The sequence below is a fragment of the Schistocerca piceifrons genome, chromosome 6 (genome assembly GCF_021461385.2).
Source record: "Schistocerca piceifrons isolate TAMUIC-IGC-003096 chromosome 6, iqSchPice1.1, whole genome shotgun sequence".
NCBI classification, from domain to species: domain Eukaryota; kingdom Metazoa; phylum Arthropoda; class Insecta; order Orthoptera; family Acrididae; genus Schistocerca; species Schistocerca piceifrons.
This window is the reverse complement of record NC_060143.1, coordinates 91,736,885-91,758,173: the sequence shown is the minus strand read 5'-3', so window position 1 is coordinate 91,758,173 and position 21,289 is coordinate 91,736,885. Positions and strand designations below refer to the sequence as shown.

General features: G+C 39.0%; 1 protein-coding gene across 1 annotated transcript in view; it reads left to right on the top strand.

Annotated features, from left to right (window-relative positions):
- The window catches only part of LOC124803013 (endoplasmic reticulum lectin 1), a 102,281-nt gene extending 81,413 nt beyond the window's left edge, over positions 1-20,868 (top strand). Inside the window, exons 8-10 of the mRNA XM_047264119.1 lie at positions 1,247-1,402; positions 18,318-18,557; positions 20,384-20,868. Of these exons, the coding sequence (XP_047120075.1) occupies positions 1,247-1,402; positions 18,318-18,557; positions 20,384-20,626 (639 nt within the window). The 3' untranslated portion in view covers positions 20,627-20,868. The remainder of the gene's footprint in view (positions 1-1,246; positions 1,403-18,317; positions 18,558-20,383) is intronic.
- Positions 20,869-21,289: the final 421 nt, after the last annotated feature.

The following is a 21,289-nucleotide window of genomic DNA, read 5'->3' as shown; positions in this document are numbered from 1 at the left end:
CTCTGGCCACTGAGGCTGGTCTGTGAGCAACTGTGCCTGACGGGAGACTCAATCTGCATATAATGGGGGTGAGAAGGAGGGTGGGGCAGGGAGACTAGCCCCTGTCCTTCACCCACCTCTCTGTTCCCACTCCAGCATTACACAGCCTTGTGTTCCACCGACGCAACCAATAGTGTTTCTCTCCTCCTCTGCTTCCATTGCTTGTTTTCTACTTTTTGATGTTTTTTAAAATATATTTTGGCAACTACAAAGTCAGTTGACTTTTTGTGGGGCACTAGGAAAAATATTTATTATTCATTTTTCTTTTATGGAAGGGAGATTATATGTACATCCTTCAGGACCACTTCACTTAGGATCTGTAGAATTAACATTAAACATATTAATTCTTGTGTACAGTATTTGTACTGTACTTTCATTTTTTTTCCAACAAGTTTCACTTCCGTGAATATCTTTCCACTATTGGTCTATTGATTGAAGTATGCATATGGTCCAATCTACGTACACTTCATAGAACATATAAAAATGTAGCCTAACACATAAGAGTTCGTGTCTCTACTGGGAAATTATCACATTTGTTACTATTTTATCAGATGAATATTGATTTTTTTCATTGCCAGGTCATCAAAAGTTATTGCCTTTACTCGCATTCACTCAACCACTTCATTTTGTGAATATTCAAATGTAACTCAGTATTATACATATTCTGTGCTGAATGAGTACCAAGACTTTACTAAAATACCGAGTCTGCAACAGGAATAAATTGTGATAATAGGTCTGTTTTTTCAAATGTAGCTTTGTTTGGAAGTGGGGAAATGGGCGATACTGGGGGGGGGGGGGGGGGGGGGGGTAGTGAAGCAAGGAAAACCATTAATGTTAATGGTACAGCAGTAGGCACTGGTAGCAACAAGGAGCCAGAAGAAAATTTTGACCAGCGGTGGTATGCGAGTCTCTCAATCTCAGTGCTTATCGTCATCAGTGTTCTTCTCTCAAACTTTGCTTGAGATGTACGATTTGAAAGACACATTACAAATGTATTGACATTATGCTACTTCACCAATATATTCAGTTATTGTGTAAGACTGCTGCTGTCTTCCGTGATACAAAAGGTGGAAGATTGCAAAATGCCGTGGCCATGGTTTTCTTGAGTTATTCAGTGCCCCCACATATTAACGTGTCGTGTCCTGTGTGTAGCACACATTACATAACAGATTTTCATTGTGTCTTTGTTATTGTTGTTGTTTTACAGGATGGAGAAACAAGAGTCCGTGTTGAAATACATCCAATGGATATGTCAATCGACGAACTGGAAGCACCAGCAAGCCCACAGCCTCCTGAACCACAAGTGTCTAGAGATACGTCACCAGTGATGAATTTTTTGGCAGGGAAAGACTGTCTCACTGGGGTTTGTACCAAAGTCTCAGAGTAAATTTTATCAAAAACCTGTTTTGTTACAGGTAGCCTTAAAACTGAATTATGAAACTTGGTAGGTGTTGTTTACTTCCATGATCCTATAATGAAGCAGTGAAAGATAATTACCAAGTTTTTCAGTGTAAATTACTCATATGGTTTTGATGTGATGCTGGAATGTCCTGAGTGGAGAGCCAGTAAGTGATAATGTAAAGGTAACCCACTCACTGTGTTGTAGAGGCACAGACTGTCAACAGACACACAAATGATATTGAAATTGTTGCTGAGCTTTTGATCAGTGTCCTTCAGAGCTAACTGATACAAACTACTAATCCAAACTCCATCCATTATCAGTAGATGTAGTAGTCATGAAGTTTTAACTATCACCTAAAAAGAGTAAAGTTATTTAATTAATTTTTATTTGTTTGCAGGTACACGTTCGCAGTCTGCTACACATTGAAATCCCCATGCCACAGTATTGTAGCGAACCAGTAGAGAAGCGAAAAGAACATAGGCAGTCCATTGATAAAGTGTAGATGGGCTGCCGCATTTTATTTTCTCTTCTTCACCACTGTGCTATGGTACTCTGGCGCAGGGATTTCAGAGTGTAGCAAGATTACAGACATGTACCTACAGAGAATTAGGGAAAGTTGGGAGAGTACAGGAAAAGAGACCGTTACATTTTTTGACCTGAACATTGTTGCTGCATGTCAAGAAGTGGTCAAAATAGTTTATATACATCATCATCATAATCAGTGAGTTGGACTGAGAAATCTTGTTCCATTATTATTATCATCATCTTTCCTTTCTCAGACCTTAGGTCTGGTTAAAAATGGAAAGTGACGCGAACTTTGATCAAGCATGACTTCCTTTTAACTGTATGGTATATGTTACATTGCATTTAGGAACTTTCGGGTAATTGAACATGTATCAGTAATTACGGATTTCTGTAGTTGTATATATAAGTTTGGATGTAGCTGTATTGCGTTGATGTACTGGAGGATATTGTCTGATATGACTCCTGTAGTTGATAGTATAATTGGTATAATGTCAACTTTATCCTGATGCCACATGTCCTTGACTTCCTCAGCCAGTTATTATTATTATTATTATTATTAATTGCGAATGAGCCTGTTACGACTAAGCAAAGTACTTAGTGGCGTACATTTGCCTTTCTTTGTGCCCGTACTTCTTTCATTCTTTTGCTGTGGGCTTCTTTTCTTTCTTGAGACCACATTGTTCCAGTCTTCGTCTTTGGTTTCTCCTCTTGGTCAACTTGCCACTTGTGAATTTTGGATCTGAAGATTTCCCTGTTTTGGGTATCCTCTGGTGTAATTCCTGCTAGTTTCAGATCTGTTTTAATTTCTCCAATCCATTTCCTTGGGTCTGTTTTAGATTTACTCCTGTTTTCATAGAATTCATTTATTTGCTTTGTAAGTCTGTCCGGATTCATTCTTTTGATGTATCCATAGAACCTTAATCTGTGTTTTCTAATGTCACTGTGAATATTAGAGTATTGTTTGATTTCCTGTTTGCCTCTGAGCTGATACTGTTCATGTACAAGTTTTGGGCCTAATATTTTTCTTATGATCTTCCATTCCTTTTTCTGAATGTTTTCTATGTCTGTTTTCCTGTTTAAAGTTAGTGTCTCTGATCCATATAGACATTCCGGTATTATGACAGTATTGTAATTTCGTAGTTTTGTGTGCTTGGAAACACATTTTTTACTGTAGATATTTTGACTGAGTCCATAAGCAGTGTCCATCTTTTGGCATCTGACTTCATTGGATTTTGTTTCTATTCCATTTTCCTGAATCGTTTCACCGAGATATTTAAATTGTGGGACTCATTTAATTTTGCCATATTTTGCCTCCATGAATTTTGGTGCTTGGTTGTTGCAAGTCATATATTCTGTCTTTTCATAAGATACTTGCAGGCCGACTTTTTCCGCAGTTTTTTTTTTTTTTGGGAGTTCAATCTGTTTTTTGGCTGTTGAAACATCGTGAGTTAAGATGGCTAGATCACCTGCAAATGCTACTGTTAATTTTCCTCTGCCAAGAGTAATTGGTTGGTCAATCTTGAGGACTGATTTCAATTTGCGCCATGCTTGTATCACCTTTTCAAGGACGCAGTTGAACAGTAGTGGAGAAAGCTCATCTCCTTGTCTTACTCCTGTTTTGATCAGAAAAGGTTCAGAGATTTCCTCCATAAATTTGACTTTAGATTTTGTGTCTATCAATGTCTGTTGTATCATTGCAAGTGTTTTCAGATCTAAACCCTGTTCTTTTAATATTTGGAATAATGATTGACGGTCAACTGAATCGTAGGCTTTTTTAAAGTCAACAAATGTGCAAACTACATCTTTGCCACTTATTCTCTGATGTATTAAGATTAGTTTTAAGTTCAGAATTTGCTCTGGACATGAATGGCCTGGTCTGAATCCTGCCTGATATTCTCCAATTTTTTGTTCTAGTTGTTGTTGTGTTCTATGGAGAAGACACTGGGATAGAATTTTGTATACTACTGATATCAGTGAGATTCCCCTATAGTTGTTTACATCTGATCTATCTCCTTTCTTCTGTAGAGGAAGAATTAATGCATTTTTCCAGTCGTCCGGAATTCTTTCTGTTTGCCAAATGTCTTGTATTATTTCAGTGATTCTTTTATAGTTTTGAGCCTGCTGATTTGAGAATTTCCACTACAAGTCCATCTTCACCTGCAGCTTTATTGTTTATAAGACATTTGATCTGTTTGGTGATTTCCTCTACATTCGGTGATAATGAGTTTGGGTTTGTGGATTCAGGTTTCTGAGGTGGAAATCTTTGTGTTGGTTCTGGACAGTTCAGCAGTTTTTCAAAATATCTTGCAAGTTCTTCACAATTTTCCTGATTGTTCAGTGCAAATAGCCAATTTCCTTTCTTGAAGCAAAGATTTTGCCGCTGATATCCTGTGAGTTTTGTTTTGAAACTCTTTTAAAAATTTTGCGTGTTGTTTGTTTCAAAGTCTTTCTCGATTTCAAGTAGCTGCTCCTTTTTTAATTTCCTTTTGGTCTTTCTGATTAATTGGGCTGTCTTTTTCTGTAGTATCAAGAATGTTTTGTAATTCTTCTCAGTCTTTCTGCTGTTCCAATTACTGTGTGCTTTCTGTCAAGACTGGATTGCTTGTTTACATTCCTCATTACACCAAGGGTGTTTTTTTCTTTTTTGCAGAGGTATCAGTGTTTGTGCAGTTTCGACTAGTTTGCTTCTGAGTTGCTTCCAATTCTTGGAGGGCTTTTTCTGTAATTCTTCTGTGAAAGATGTTTGAATCCAGCTAGTGTCAAATTTTGGGATTAGTGGCTTTCTTTTTGCGAACCTCTGAGGTTTTAACTGTAGTTTGATTCTTGTTAGGTAATATGTCTGAGTCTACATTTGCAGCCTTTCTTACTTGGATATTCATGATTTCCCTGTGGTTTGGACAGGAAATTGCTATATGGTCAATTTGGAATCCATCAGTGAATGAGTTGGGTGATCTCCATGTCACTTGTTTTGATGGTTTCTTCTTGACATTGACTTGATTTTAAGGTTGAATATCCTGCAGAATTTGACCAACCTCCATCCATTTTGATTAATCCATTTATGTGCTGGGAAGTTTCCTATTATTATTATTATTATTATTATTATTATTATTACTATTATTACCTCATCTTTACACTTTTACCACATCAGTGTTTAAATTAAAGAATCACATTTGACCTGAAAATGTTGATCCTTGTTGTTTCTTTCAGTTTGGTAGTTTCATCTATGAACCACTAATGCCAGCATGGTGTTCAGTCGAGAAAACTGGCCACACTACTCAGGAAAAGTGGCCAAGATGTTTACCCCAATACGAGTTAGTTACTTTCATATATCACACATAATGCCACAGATCAGACTGACTGCTAAACCCTTAAGCTATCATTCATCATTCTATCCCTTTCTAAACATTTTGAATTAATTAATTAATTTATGTTATGTAAAACTACCTCTGTTCTCTGAATGAAATTTTCACTCTGCAGCAGAGGGTGCGCTGATATGAAACTTCCTAGCAGATTAAACCTGTGTGCCAGACCAAGACTCAAACTCAGGACCTTTGCCTTTCGCAGGAAAGTGCTCTACCAACTGAGCTACCCAGGTGTGACTCACAATCCATCCACACAGCTTTACTTCCATCAGTATTTCATTAAATAGGAAGGTAGGAGACGAGGTACTGCCGGAAGTAAAGCTGTGAGGACAAGTAGTGAGTCATGCTTGGATAGCTCAGTCGATAGAGCACTTGCCCTTGAAAGGCAAAGGTCCTAAGTTCGAGTCACAGTCTGGCACAAAGTTTTAATCTGCTAGGAAATTTTATATCAGCCCGCACTCTGCAGCATTCTGGAATTCTGGAAACATTTCCCAGGCTGTGGCTAAGCCATGTCTCCGCAGCATCCTTCCTTCCAGTCTTCTAGTCTTGCAAGTTTCACAAGAGAGCTTCTGTGAAGTCTGGAAGGTAGGAGATAAGATACTAGCAGAATTAAAGCTGTGAGGATGGTTTGTGAGTTGTGCTTAGGTAGTTCAGTCGGTAGGGCACTTGCCTGTAAAACCCAAAGATCTCAAGTTCAAGTCTCAGTCTGGGGCACAGTTTTAGTCTGCCATGAAGTTTCATCTCTCTTCTGTTTGGCCTAATACAAGAATCTGATTGAAAATAGCCTGCTCCAGCCACTTGATACCGTTTTAGATATTAGGGCATCAAGATGCCTAAAAAACATTGTCGTAAAACAGAACAAACAGCATGGGATGCTGCAGCAGTGGCATTGGCCTCAGTCCCACCTAAGTAGGGAAAAGTAGCCACAACCTAAGCCTTCAGAAAAATTCATAAATTTCCTCTGCACACTGCTACGTACACATAAGGACAAGCTAGATAAAGTAACATATTAACAACTCAGTGGAAATGAATGAAAGTGGGAGAATGGTGCTAGAGGTCTCCCACTCATGCACAGAAAGTTGTATATCACATGCTATAATGTTGGTGTGACTATAGCAGCAAATAGACACGAGGCAGGTGAAAGAAGGGGTGAAGACTCCCCCCCTCCCTCCCCCCCCCCCCTCTCTCTCTCTCTCTCTCTCTCTCTCTCTCTCTCTCTCTCTGTGTGTGTGTGTGTGTGTGTGTGTGTGTGTGTGTGGGGGGGGGGGGGGGTGATGCGAGGGTGCATACACATGTGTGTGGATATCCGTAGTAATTGTTACTTTGCTGATAAAAGTATGCACAGTTTCAGAGATTTGTGGATAATTGCTTCCTAATTAAAAATTAAAGGCCGGTATCAATCTTATATGATTTTTGTCTAGTCGTGTTACATGTGGTCAGTGAACAGCATTGTACGTTTGTTGTATCATCAGCTGAAAACTTCAGGTGTGTTGGCATTCTTGGAATGTTTGAAAGTTGCATGTATAGTGGAAATCTGTTTCCATCATACACCTTTTCTGTCGTTACCTTCTGGTTATGTCCACTTTCGCTGTCCCAAAAGGGCTTCCATTTTGTGGTTATGTTGTGGCAATCTTATCTTTCTTGCAGTCCATGAAGCATGTTCTGGGTGACTAGCCCGGCCACTGGCTACCTGAGAGATGCGAGTTACTAAATTTCTGCTGCCTTCAGTTAAAGCTTTGATAGTAATTAACTCACCACATAGTAATTCCACAGGAGTAAATATTAGTGAGAGTGCTTTATTAAAACGAACACCATGCTCATCATTTCATGTAAGTTGAAACAAGGTGATTTCACATCATTGCAAGAAAACAAATTGAAATTGTTGATTTGGAAGAAATTTGATTATGTGTTTGATGGCAAGGAGAAAAATCAATGGCATATTGGTCTGTTTAGCATGTAAAATGTACAGGGTGATTCAAAAAGAATACCACAACTTAAAAAATGTGTATTTAATGAAAGAAACATAATATAACCTTCTGTTATACATCATTACAAAGAGTATTTAAAAAGGTTTTTTTTTCGCTCACAAACAAGTTCAGAGATGTTCAATATGGCCCACTCCAGACATTCGAGCAATAGCAACCCGATACTCCAACTCGTTCCACACTCTCTGTAGCATATCAGGCGTAACAGTTTGGATAGCTGCTGTTATTTCTCGTTTCAAATCATCAATGGTGGCTGGGAGAGGTGGCCGAAACGCCATATCCTTAACATACCCCCATAAGAAAAAATCGCAGGGGGTAAGATCAGGGCTTCTTGGAGGCCAGTGATGAAGTGCTCTGTCACGGGCTGCCTGGTGGCCGATCCATCGCCTCGGGTAGTTGACGTTCAGGTAGTTACGGACAGATAAAAGTGCCAATGTGGTGGCACTCCATCCTGCTGAAATATGAATTGTTGTACTTCTTGTTCGAGCTGAGGGAACAGCCAATTCTCTAACATCTCCAGATACTGTAGTCCAGTTACAGTAGCACCTTCGAAGAAAAAGGGACCAAAAACTTTATTGGCTGAAATGGCACAGAAAACGTTCACCTTAGGCGAGACACGTTCATACTGAGTTGTTTCCCGTTAGTGTGGAAAGTTGCTTCATCACTAAATACAATCTTTGAAACGAAAGATTCATCTGTTTCCATTTGAGCAAGGATAAAATCACAGAAATCGATTCTTTTAATCTTATCAGCTGCAGACAGTGCTTGAACCAATGTCAGACGATAAGGTTTCATAACTAACCTTTTTCGTAGGACTCTCCATACAGTTGATTGTGGAATTTGCAGCTCTCTGCTAGCTCTGCGAGTCGATTTTCCTGGGCTGCGAACAAATGCTTGCTGGATGCGTGCTACATTTTCATCACTCGTTCTCGGCCGTCCAGAACTTTTCCCTTTGCACAAACACCCATTCTCTGTAAACTGTTTATACCAACGTTTAACACACCACCTATCAGGAGGTTTAACACCATACTTCGTTCGAAATGCACGCTGAACAACTGTCATCGATTCACTTCTGCCGTACTCAATAACACAAAAAGCTCTCTGTTGAGCGGCCGCCCTCTTAGCATCAACTGACGCTGACGCCTAGTCAACAGCGCCTCAAGCGAATAAATGTACAACTAAATGAAACTTTATAGCTCCCTTAATTCGCCGACAGATAGTGCTTAGCTCTGCCTTTTGTCGTTGTAGAGTTTTAAATTCCTAAAGTTGTGGTATTCTTTTTGAATCACCCTGTATATTCTTGCACTGAACACAAATCTTGGACTTCAAATTTGTTGAAACGTGCATGTGAGGCTGGACAGAGTAGTTTAATTACTTTTTTAAATACCAGTAAAGATGTTAAAGATCCCAAAGTCCCACCAAAATTGAAAATAGCTGTGACAAAAAAAAACTCATAAATCTTATTTTATCTTTTGAAGTTACATGTGGAAATGGATTTCTCGAAACAGCACAGTTCTTTATTGATGTGGGGGCCAAGTACAGTGCAGTGAGTGCTGAGGAATTGCTACCACATCCAGCTATCATTTCTGGAAATTCAAAGGAAACCACCAATCATCTGCTTGAAGCTGTTTCTAGAGGGGTGAGGAATGTTTTCAGTGATGTAAGAGGTGCCCTAACAGTTGATCAGTGGTATGTGCCATATCGAAAAATAAACTACCTGGGAATGGCTCCTCCCCCCATGAACCACGGACCTTGCCATTGGTGGGGAGGCTAGCGTCCCTCAACGATACAGATAGCCGTACCGTAGGTGCAACCACAACGGAGGGCTATCTGTTGAGAGGCCAGACAAACGTGTGGTTCCTGTAGAGGGGCAGCAGCCTTTTCAGTAGTTGCAGGGGAAACAGTCTGGATGATTGACTGATCTGGCCTTGTAACACTAACCAAAATGGCCTTGCTGTTCTGGTACTGTGAACGGCTGAAAGCAAGGGGAAACTACAGCCGTAATTTTTCCCGAGGGCATGCAGCTTTACTGTATGATTACATGATGATGGCGTCCTCTTGGGTAAAATATTCCGGAGGTAAAATAGTCCCCCATTTGCATCTCCGGGCGGGGACTATTCAAGAGGACGTCGTTATCAGGAGAAAGAAAACTGGCGTTCTACGGATCGGAGCGTGGAATGTCAGATCCCTTAATCGGGCAGGTAGGTTAGAAAATTTAAAAAGGGAAATGGATAGGTTAAAGTTAGATATAGTGGGAATTAGTGAAGTTCGGTGGCAGGAGGAACAAGACTTTTGGTCAGGTGAATACAGGGTTATAAATACAAAATCAAATAGGGGTAATGCAGGAGTAGGTTTAATAATGAATAAAAAAATAGGAATGCGGGTAAGCTACTACAAACAGCATAGTGAACGCATTATTGTGGCCAAGATAGATACGAAGCCCACACCTACTACAGTAGTACAAGTTTATATGCCAACTAGCTCTGCAGATGACGAAGAAATTGATGAAATGTATGATGAGATAAAAGAAATTATTCAGGTAGTGAAGGGAGACGAAAATTTAATAGTGATGGGTGACTGGAATTCGAGAGTAGGAAAAGGGAGAGAAGGAAACATAGTAGGTGAATTTGGATTGGGGCTAAGAAATGAAAGAGGAAGTCGCCTGGTAGAATTTTGCGCAGAGCATAACTTCAAAGAAGTTTGTATACATGGAAGAACCCTGGAGATACGAAAAGGTATCAGATAGATTATATAATGATAAGACAGAGATTTAAGAACCAGGTTTTAAATTGTAAGACATTTCCAGGCGCAGATGTGGACTCTGACCACAATCTATTGGTTATGTACTGTCGATTAAAACTGAAGAAACTGCAAAAAGGTGGGAATTTAAGGAGATGGGACCTGGATAAACTGAAAGAACCAGAGGTTGTACAGAGTTTCAGGGAGAGCATAAGGGAACAATTGACAGGAATGGGGGAAAGAAATACAGTAGAAGAAGAATGGGTAGCTCTGAGGGATGAAATAGTGAAGGCAGCAGAGGATCAAATAGGTAAAAAGACGAGGGCTAGTAGAAATCCTTGGGTAACAGAAGAAATATTGAATTTAATTGATGAAAGGAGGAAATATAAAAATGCAGTAAATGAAGAAGGCAAAAGGGAATACAAACGTCTAAAAATTATATTGACAGGAAGTGCAAAATGGTTTAGCAGGGATGGCTAGAGGACAAATGTAAGGATGTAGAGGCTTATCTCACTAGTGGTAAGATAGATACTGCTTACAGGAAAATTAGAGAGACCTTTGGAGAAAGGAGAACCATTTGCATGAATATCAAAAGCTTTGATGGAAACCCAGTTCTAAGCAAAGAAGGGAAAGCAGACAGGTGGAAGGAGTATATAGAGGGTCTATACAAGGGCGATGTTCTTGAGGACAATATTATGAAAATGGAAGAGGAGGTAGATGAAGATGAAATGGAAGATATGATAATGCGTGAAGAGTTTGACAGAGCACTGAAAGACCTGAGTCGAAAAAAGGCCCTCGGAGTAGACAACATTCCGTTAGAACTACTGACAGCCTTGGGAGAGCCAGTCCTGACAAAACTGTACCATCTGGTGAGCAAGATGTATGAGACAGGCGAAATACCCTCATACTTCAAGAAGAATATAATAATTCCAATCCCACAGAAAGCAGGTGTTGACAGATGTGAAAATTACCGAACAGTCAGTTTAAGAAGTCACAGCTGCAAAATACTAACGCGAATTCTTTACAGACGAATGGAAAAACTGATAGAAGCTGACCTCGGGGAAGATCAGTTTGGATTCCGTAGAAATGTTGGAACACGTGAGAGAATACTGACCCTACGACTTATCGTAGAAGAAAGATTAAGGAAAGGCAAACCTACGTTTCTAGCATTTGTAGACTTAGAGAAAGCTTTTGACAATGTTGATTGGAATACTCTCTTTCAGATTCTGAAGGTGGCAGGGGTAAAATACAGGGAGCGAAAGGCTATTTACAATTTCTACAGAAAGAAAATGGCAATCATACGAGTCGAGGGGTATGAAAGGGAAGCAGTGGTTGGGAAGGGAGTGAGACAGGGTTGTAGCCTATCCCCGATGTTATTCAATCTGTATATTGAGCAAGCAATAAAGGAAACAAAAGAAAAGTTTGGAGTAGGTATTAAAATCCATGGAGAAGAAATAAAAACTTTGAGGTTCGCCGATGACGTTGTAATTCTGTCAGTGACAGCAAAGGACTTGGAAGAGCACTTGAATGGTATGGACAGTGTCTTGAAAGGAGGGTATAAGATGAACATCAACAAAAGCAAAACGAGGATAATGGAATGTAGTCAAATTAAGTCGGTTGATGCTGAGGGAATTAGATTAGGAAATGAGACACTTAACGTAGTAAAGGAGTTTTGCTATTTGGGGAGCAAAATAACTGATGAGGCTCGAAGTAGGGAGGATATAAAATGTAGACTGGCAATGGCAAGGAAAGTGTTTCTGAAGAAGAAAAGATTGTTAACGTCGAGTATATATTTAAATGTCAGGAAGTCGTTTCTGAAAGTATTTGTATGGAGTGTAGCCATGTATGGAAGTGAACCGTGGACAATAAATAGTTTAGACAAGAAGAGAATAGAAGCTTTCGAAATGTGGTGCTACAGAACAATGCTGAAGATTAGATGGGTAGATCATATAACTAATGGGAAGGTATTGAATAGAATTGGGGAGAGGAGGAGTTTGTGGCACAACTTGACAAGAAGAAGGGACCGGTTGGTAGGACATGTTCTGAGGCATCAAGGGATCACAAATTTAGCATTGGAGGGCAGTGTGGAGGGTAAAAATCGTAGAGGGAGAACAAGAAATGAATACACTAAGCAGATTCAGAAGGATGTAGGTTGCAGTAGTTACTGGGAGATGATGAAGCTTGCACAGGATAGAGTAGTATGGAGAGCTGCATCAAACCAGTCTCAGGACTGAAGACCACAACAACAACAACAGTTGGCAAAAATGATTATTTTCTGTAGTTCTTGCTAGAGTATGCCCTTGTTTAAATTTCTCTTCTTGTAATGCTTTGTTTTGTTCAATTTCTTAGTTGCTGGTGCAAGCAAGTTTAATCCCATTAATGCTGTCAATGCAGAAGTGAAACAGATGTATCGGTGTAAGAATCTGCCTATTAACTGGCCATTCCAAGCTTGCTCTTGCTGCTAACCGTTTAGTTGCACCTCCGACTCCATCATGAGGTCTCTTTCCATCACATGTAGCAAAAAAACTCCATCTGCCAGAATTCCAAAGTCTCTTTTACGACAGCACAAATTGGGAAAATTTTCGAAATTTTTGTGTTGGGCAGTGGAGCCATCACTGAAATTATGGATGAGGATACCCTTGCAAACTGTGTTCTTATGCATTTCATCAGCTCCTTGATGAAAACATATAAAGTAATTATGTCATGCCACAGGCACTCATTGGCCATGGAGAAACTCATTGATCCACTTTCTGATTTTGGCGAAAATAAACAACAAATGGGTGGATTGTTGCTTGACTCTTTTCCCAGTGGAAACCTTGCACTGCATCCTAAATGACAAGTGAATAATTTTTGGTAAAATCTATTAGGATCATGAGCTCATCTTCCTGCAGATGACATTTAAGGGCTTTAAGATGCAAGCTAAATAGCAATGTAATGAAGGCGTGACAAATTTCAAATTTTTGTTGCTACTTCTTTAATAAATTCACCCACTACCATTTGCTTTGTGTCCATAGTGTCCTGATCAGTATGGATACATTGCTTGTACATGATAATTTCCTGTGAATCATGCTCTGTACAACAGCTGGCAACTGCAGATGCTACAGTCTTTGGTCCAAGACATTTTTCACGGTGATGTTGCATGCATCCAGACTGCAGACTGCTTTGGTAAGAAGCTCTTTATAATATGCACTTATTCCTGCTTCACTAAGCATAAGCTTAACACTCTGGTGAAGTGTGCAAACACGTACTGCATGCATTCCAACTGACTGCATGCATTCCAGTTGGTTTAACTGTTACTCATCATTTTGATCTAAGTTCACAAAATTTTGAGAACCCCATTTCTGGGTCATTTCTATTCTTGTAGCATACATACATTTCCCGCAAATTGCAAAACAATCTTTTCTTTGTGTATGTTTTTGTGCCTGGAACACTAACTGATAGAAAATCCTTTTTCCAAGACATACTTCGCTAAATTCATCATCTCCAAAAAAAATTTGCACCCTACTAGAGTCTGCATCGTGTTGGAAGGTGGCCCAATGTTCAGTCATTCTGCACATCCCCCTCCACTAGCCACTGGCAGCCAATTACACTCATTCTCTTTCCGAGCGGGTAGCAGCGAGTTGCATCTAAACAGCGAGAACCTCTCTCCTACATGTTGCGCTGTTGCCGTACTTTGTGACAGCCGAACTATTCATTCAACTGTCAGTTTTTTTTTTTAACAGTTTTTTTTTTTTAATTTTTTGTGTGTGTGTGTGTGTGTGTGTGTGTGTGTGTGTGTGTGTGTGTGGCAGTATAAGTGTGAATGAGTATCTGTAAATGTTTATGTGCAATTTAAGAAAAGAGCCAGGTGACAGTAATAAATGTGAAATTCTTCACAAGTAGGCAAGGGGGATTATTTACCGCATTTATAACTTTTTCAAGCGTGAATTTGAAAGCTGGTGTCCTACTGTTGACATTTGAAGACACGAGAACGGACTCCAGAACCATGTGGTGTAGGCAAGAGAACTGTAAAGAGAATTGTAAATGAAAGTGTCAGAACTGTAGGAACTGTAGAAAAAGTTGGTCTCGTTTTGCCTGGAAAGCATTGAAATCGCAAGGAATCTGTAACACAAATGTATGGTTTTAATAATGATGATTTAAAGTTCTCCATGTGAATGATGAATGCCCAATATCACAAAAACATTTTACAGTTATGCAGGAGAAAATTAGCTTCAGTGGTAAACGCTTCATCATTGTAAAGAATTTTAAAAGATGTTGGTTCCTGATAGGTTAAGAGGAGAGTTTTTAGTTCAAAGAAGTGACATAGGTGCAGCATGAACTACATCCCATATAAAGACTCAATATACAAGAGGAGGTGGTAGTTGAACATTGTGTTACCTTGATGAAACATGGGTCAGTTAGAATCATTCCAGGAAAATCTGCTGGAAAATGAGTGATGGTACTGGCAATTATAAAGTTTTCATAGGAATAGGTTCTCAGATAATTATTCTGCATGCTGACTCTTCGTCTGGTTTTGTTTCTGAGAGTAACCTTGTATTTATGTGTAAGAAAAACAGCAGTGACTACCATTTGGAAATGAAGGCTGTCAGTTTCATGACGTGATTCACAATTCTTGTCATGCCTTGCTTCGAAGTCGGCCGTTGCCAGTTATAATTCAACTGTTCAGAGAAAACTCCAAGTATAAACACCAGAAAAGTGGATATTTTCCCCTGGCTTAAAAATAAAAATATTAAGCACGGTATCAACCAGACTTGTGCCAATCTCCTGCAGCTCTTTAATGTTTACAAGTCACGTGACAGAACTTGCAAACATGACTTCCTTGCATGTGAACGGGGTCACACAGTTTTGCATTTATCCACATGTCACTGTCAATGTAGCCCTATGGAATTAATTTGGGTAAAGGATAAGGCTATGGGGTTGGGGGGGGGGGGGGGGGGACATTCAAGATAACATTCACTGAATCTCTTGTGCATGAGGCAATAGACAACATCCCACCTGTAGTGTGGGCATGGTGTGTGCAGCATGCTGAAAAGCTTCAGAAAGAACAATTTGACAGGGAAGTGCTGAACCTATCATCGTAAATTTACAATTAGGTTTTTCGGAAACAGATTCAAATAGAAGTGACTGTGGTATTGCGATGTAGCCTTTGGAACAAAGTAATAATATTTCTTAGTGTTAAGGACTCGTGGTTTAAAAAATGTGTTTGTCAACATATCAGTTGTGTACATGATAATGAGAACTTCCTAGCATTTCTGATTAGGTCTTTGCATCCTTTGAATTATGCAGGCTATAATGTTCAACATATTGCCAAAGGAGAAGTTAAGCTTCTCCCACCATATTTTATGGTTTAATAACAAGCGAGGATTGTGGCTGGGCAAATTCGTCAAAAGTCCGATATTTTCCACATGTAAACCCCTGTCATTTTCAAGGCAGGAATTGGATAAGGCCCTAAAATGACAGTAACTGTTACTTGTCAAGATATCAGTCTTTTTCGATGCTATTAGTCATCATTCCCTGGAGTTATTCACAGATGATGGTTAATTGTTTGCTTGTTCAATAGATTATAAATCCAGTTTCTCACTGTAATGTCGAACGAGTTAGTTTACATTCACAATGCTCATTAACCTTGAAAAATATGACAACTTACTGACCATTTTTACGATAGTCACACACACCTTCTACACATTTTAAAAAATTCTATTGAGTAGCAACAATTGTCAAGCAAATGTAATCTATTGAGTAGCAACAGTTGTCAAGCAAATATAATGATTTCGGTTTGTGCTTGAAGTTAATTCTGTTGTGTATTAAATTTTTACTTACAATACAGTTCAAATCACAATAAATGATAGTTATTGCAAGCAGTCTCAATGATCTTGTCGTGTTGAGAAAAATTGTACTTCACGTCTTCATATAGCTCTATCAGCTGTTCTCGCCCCCTGATGTCACTCGGATTAAATCTGTGGAGCACTGGACGCAACGTCATCAAGATATGAATTAACATTTCTCTCATGACAACTGAATGAAATTGGTTTTAATATTTACTATTCCCCTCATAGATTTGAATGTATTATATGATGTACCAAAGGCAAATGAGCCTGACAGTTGTCCACAGCAATGCAGTTTGGCAACATGGACTTTGTTTGTCCGCCCTCTGCTGCCGTGTGTGCACAGTTCTCATCCCTTCGCTGTTCTGCCTCTATGCACAGAAAGCTGTCTTATGTTATGCAAGCTATAATGATTTCTGCTGGTAATTGTTTACTTGTCAATTCCCCCCCCCCCCCCCCCCCCCAGCATCCTTTTTCAGCCGACTGTGCTTCACATTGTCGTTATTTTTTGGGGCCTTCTATGCGTGCATCACAAAACCAAATAAAGTTTAGAACATGGGCTTTCTAATGAAAATGGTTTAAAACGTTTGCAAAAAACTCTCTCTCTCTCTCTCTCTCTCTCTCTCTCTCTCTCTCTCTCTCTCTCTTTTTCCCCTCCCCAAGAGTTGGCCAAAAATAGCCATTTTTGGCATGTTTAGGAAAGTCATCAACTTTGTCCTTAGTTTGTAGACTATTAGAAAGCAGTAGGGGAATGAAATTTTATATTCTAAAATCTTTTGTTGCTAAATTATATGTGCTAAGTTTTAGATTTATCCCACTGCTACTTCCAGAGGTATAAAAAGCCAAACTTCTCAAGAAATCTTTTTTTTTTATCATGCCACTTAAGAGAGCACATAAAGTTGTACAAGATGACGGCCTGGTTTTGTTTCTTTCATGACAATATTGGCGGAGATATTGTGTTGAAAATTTGTGTGTCCACTTTTGGTAGCTGCAATATTAGATGAATGAATTAGATTCAGTTTTTGTTCCATAGACCCAAAAAATAAGATGATTATTGTGTAGTCAGACAAATGAATAAATCTCTGCAAGTATTAGATTGGGGAAAGTGAAACTTTACCAGTGTTCATAGGGAAAATGTATGAATGCTCACACAAAATTTCACCTAAAATCTGTGATGGTCGATGTGTTACATTGACCATCTGGTTGACCTTCTGAACTTCCATAATGCTTACAGCACTGACTTAAATTATGCAGTGTAGGTTATCTAGTTCATATCACTTCTAATATTTCATAATAAGTTTAAACTATTGAAATGTTTTAGCAGATAGTGCGCAAAGAAAGTAGTGTATCTTGATGTAGATTAATACTCTTCACTTTTTTGTCAGTCCACATACTGAAGCAGTTGTTGTTATGTATGGAACAAGATACTTTTCTTAATGGTATTTAATATCGATATCACTGTATTCTCTTTTCATGGTGTATCACACTTTTAAAAAGTGTTTAATTTCAATTTAAATTACATAACTGCTTCATAATATTATGAAAAGGAAAGTTGCTACTCACCATGTAGTGGAGATGCTGAGTCACATATAGGCACAGCAAAAAGACGGTCACAAATAAAGCTTTCAGCCAGTAAGGCGCCGAAACAAACAAACAAACAAAAAAACACACACACACACACACACACACACACACACACACACACACACACACACACACGACTGCACTCTCAGGCAACTGAAGCCATGTAGTGTGCAGACTGCAGTCATGTGTGTGAGTTGCACTTGTGTGTGTGTTTGTGTCGTGTATTTTTGACAAAGGCCTTACTGGTCGGAAGCTTTATTTGTGACAGTCATTTTGCTGTGCCTATCTGCGACTCAGCATCTCCGCTATATGATGAGTAACAACTTTCCTTTTCATAATATTGTTACACTCCATCTTGGATTTTCCATTGTTTGCTTCAAAATATTGATTGATAAGAGAAAGGAATGGATAAGACTTGCAAATATTTGCTCCTTTGTGTACTACCATTTGCTGAAAACCTCATTTTGATATTTTGAACTGTTTGTGAAGTAATGTAAGGTGTTGTGATGTAGGTGACTTAAAGTGTGTAAGTAAAAGCTTTCCTTGTCCTGATAGTTACTGCTGGCATCAATATGTTTGCTATGTGCTATTTACTGGATCACAGAATTCGTTTTAATTGTTCAGGTTTTTCCTTCTACAAAAACCTGGGGGAGCATTCCTGTGGAGTGCTTAAAGGGTCGTGTTATGAAATTCATTTGTTCTTTCCTTCCTTCTCTAAGTTTTGGTTTCTGTCTTAATTGAGAAGAGAGTTTTGACTTGTAACAGTATATTTCCAATAACATAATTGTTAATTTAATTTCATATTACTAATGATAACTGTAAATTACAACACATTTGTCTTATGAAACCATTTCAGGGTACAGGTTGGTGGAAGTATGAGTTTTGCTATGGAGCAAGTGTGAAACAGTTTCACGAAGAAAAAGATGGTACAAAAACAGTGGTCAACCTTGGATACTTTAACAAGGAAGCACATGTGAATTGGTTGTACAGAAACCCCCACAAAAGACCGAAACCACTTGGCCAGCGAAAACATATTTCCCATTTGTATACTGGGGGAACAATATGTGACAAAACTGGTCGTGCCCGCCAAACTGAGGTAAGATATGCATGTCTCCAGCTTGGTTTTATCTGATAGTATAGCTGAAGTGTAACTCGTGCAGTTTGTGGGCTTCACAACACTTTCCGTAAATTAGTAAATTATGAGATTTTCCTTTGAAAGATGCCACATTTTATTTCACCTCATAGTGAATAACATTTCAAAATTACGCTTTCACTCTGTTAAAGATGTAATGAATATCAGTTAATGAAAAGAAGTGATTACAAAGGATTTTTCTAAGTATTCTTTTTGCCTTGGTAAATGGCATAGGATACATTTAGATTAGCCCTCATCCAGCGGAACAAGCGAAGACTTGTGCCATTCAGTGGAGGGCTACTTACTATTAATCATACTGATCTGTTGTAGTGGGAAGTCTAGGTTGAAATGTCAGCAATCATAGAAAGGATTGATTGCTATTCACCTTAAAGATGATACATTGAATTGCAAACAGGCACAATGAAAAGATTGTTACGCACTAAGCTTTCAGTCGAAGTTTTCTTCAGAAAAGAAAGGAAAACACACACATATTCCCACGAGCAAGCACACCTCATAAACATATGACTGCTATATCTGGCCAGACTGCAACTTACCCAATATGCTGAAGGTCTCGCAAAGGTCTTCACAGACAGGCATCACCCTCAGATCTGATCCTCAAACAGATTTCCCATGCCATATCCCCGCATACTCCCAATCGTCCCAGCACCCTTGAGAACCAGCTACAAAGGAGCGCTCCCTACATCACCCAATACTACCCCGGACTGGAACAACTGAATCATATCCTTCACCCAGGGCTGTGATTATGTATCATAATGTCTTGAAATGAGAGGCATCCTACCCAAGATCCTTTCCATCCTTGCTAAAGTCATATTCCGCTGCCCACTCAATCTCTGCAACATCCTAGTCCATTCCCATGACACTCCCAATCCCAGTCTATTGCCATAGGGCTCATATCCCTGTGGGAGACACAAATGCAAGAGCTGCCGAATCCATTCATCCAGCACTTCATATTCCTGTCCCAAGTTCACCCAACCCCATCAGAGCAGAGCCACCTGTGAAAGCCACATGTCATTGCCAGCTCACTGCAATCATTTGCATAGCTTTGTATATTGGTATTACTACCAACCAGGTGTCCACCAGAATGAATGGCCACCAGACAGCTACCAAGAACAAAGTGCACCACTCTTTGGCATAAATGCAGCTGAACGTGACATGCTTGATTTTAATGGCTGCTTCACAACCTGGGTCATCTGGATCCTCCCCTCCACCACCACCTTTTTTGAACTATGCAGATGAGAGTTATCCTTAGAAAACATTCCCAACTTGAAAAATTATCCAGGTCTCAACGTATGATAACCTACTGTCCCCCACAACCTGCACTGTTGTGTCAATAATAGGTTTTTATTTTTCTGTCTGATATTGTAAAGTCTATTCAAATAGTTTCTACATACAAAATTGTCTCCCTCTTTTCCAAAGTAACCTTTCTACTTTTGGATTCAAGAGACCTCACCACGTCAAACGAACTTCAACTTATCTAGGCTGTTTAGCTCAAGTGAATGAATGAATTACTTGTTTAAATAATGAATAAACACTTACAAATTACTTTTAATAAGTGAAGGTCTGAAGATGGACTGTTTGTAATCTCTCAAACTGGTAATATATGAATAGACTTCGTGATTCCAGACTTCTAGATAAAAATCTGAAATGGAGTCTCATTTTAAAAATAATACTGGCAACTCATCCTGCAATAAAATTGAATTTATTTTTCTCTAAATTCAAACTATGTTAAGATTGCTGTTGTACACTAAAACACATTATTTATGTTTTAGGTAAAACTAAAATGCTTAGAGAACAGTGCAAGTCCGGGAGCTGTTGCACTGTATTTACTGGAGCCAAAGACCTGTGAGTACGTGCTTGGTGTGGAGTCTCCTCTGATCTGCAGCATTCTTTCCGAAGTTGATGAGAATGGCTTAGTTGAGTTGCCTCTCGACTATACGGGAGACGGTGTTACTGTGTCAGCAGAAGACGACGACGAACTGCCTGAGCCTGGTGGACCTAAGGGAGATGAATAACAAAAGTGTTTCTCCTTACTGTTGTGACCATATTCAGACTGTGATAGAAATTGTTTGAATTATTGCAATAATTGGCCAGTTATACCAAGACCATTCAGTCCAGAATTTTCAACAAACTAGTCATTCTTCTGTATAAAAACTGGTTGTGTGACATTTTTCAGTAGCTTATAAGTCTCTGATATGTGTATAAAACAAAGAAGAAAAGTATTACAACAGAATATTATAAGTCCATGTGTATCATACTTGGCTTTTTATGTTTCCATTGCGTTGTTTCCTGCTACAAAAACTTTAAAGAAAGTGTGCATCGTGCTTGTATACACATGTTCATTTACACTAATTATAAAGGTAAATGACTTACGCCATCTTGTTCCAGTTTCAGTAAGGATCAGTTCATTTACATGTTATGATAGCTATGAATCTCCAGTTCAGTAAGTACGAGGCAAGTAATAATGAAGAAAAACATTCAATGAAAAGAAAAATCTCTTCTCAATCTCCTCCTCGTAAGAGCTATTCTGTGAATTTAACAACGTTCCTAGTGCATAGCTGTTGTTCATAGGAGGTTTTGCACAATCGATAACCTTGTTTCTGCCTGCTCTTCTAAAATCCCTTCCCTTCATATACCATCCTCTTTGTGGCTCCTCACTTACATATTATTTGTGAGAA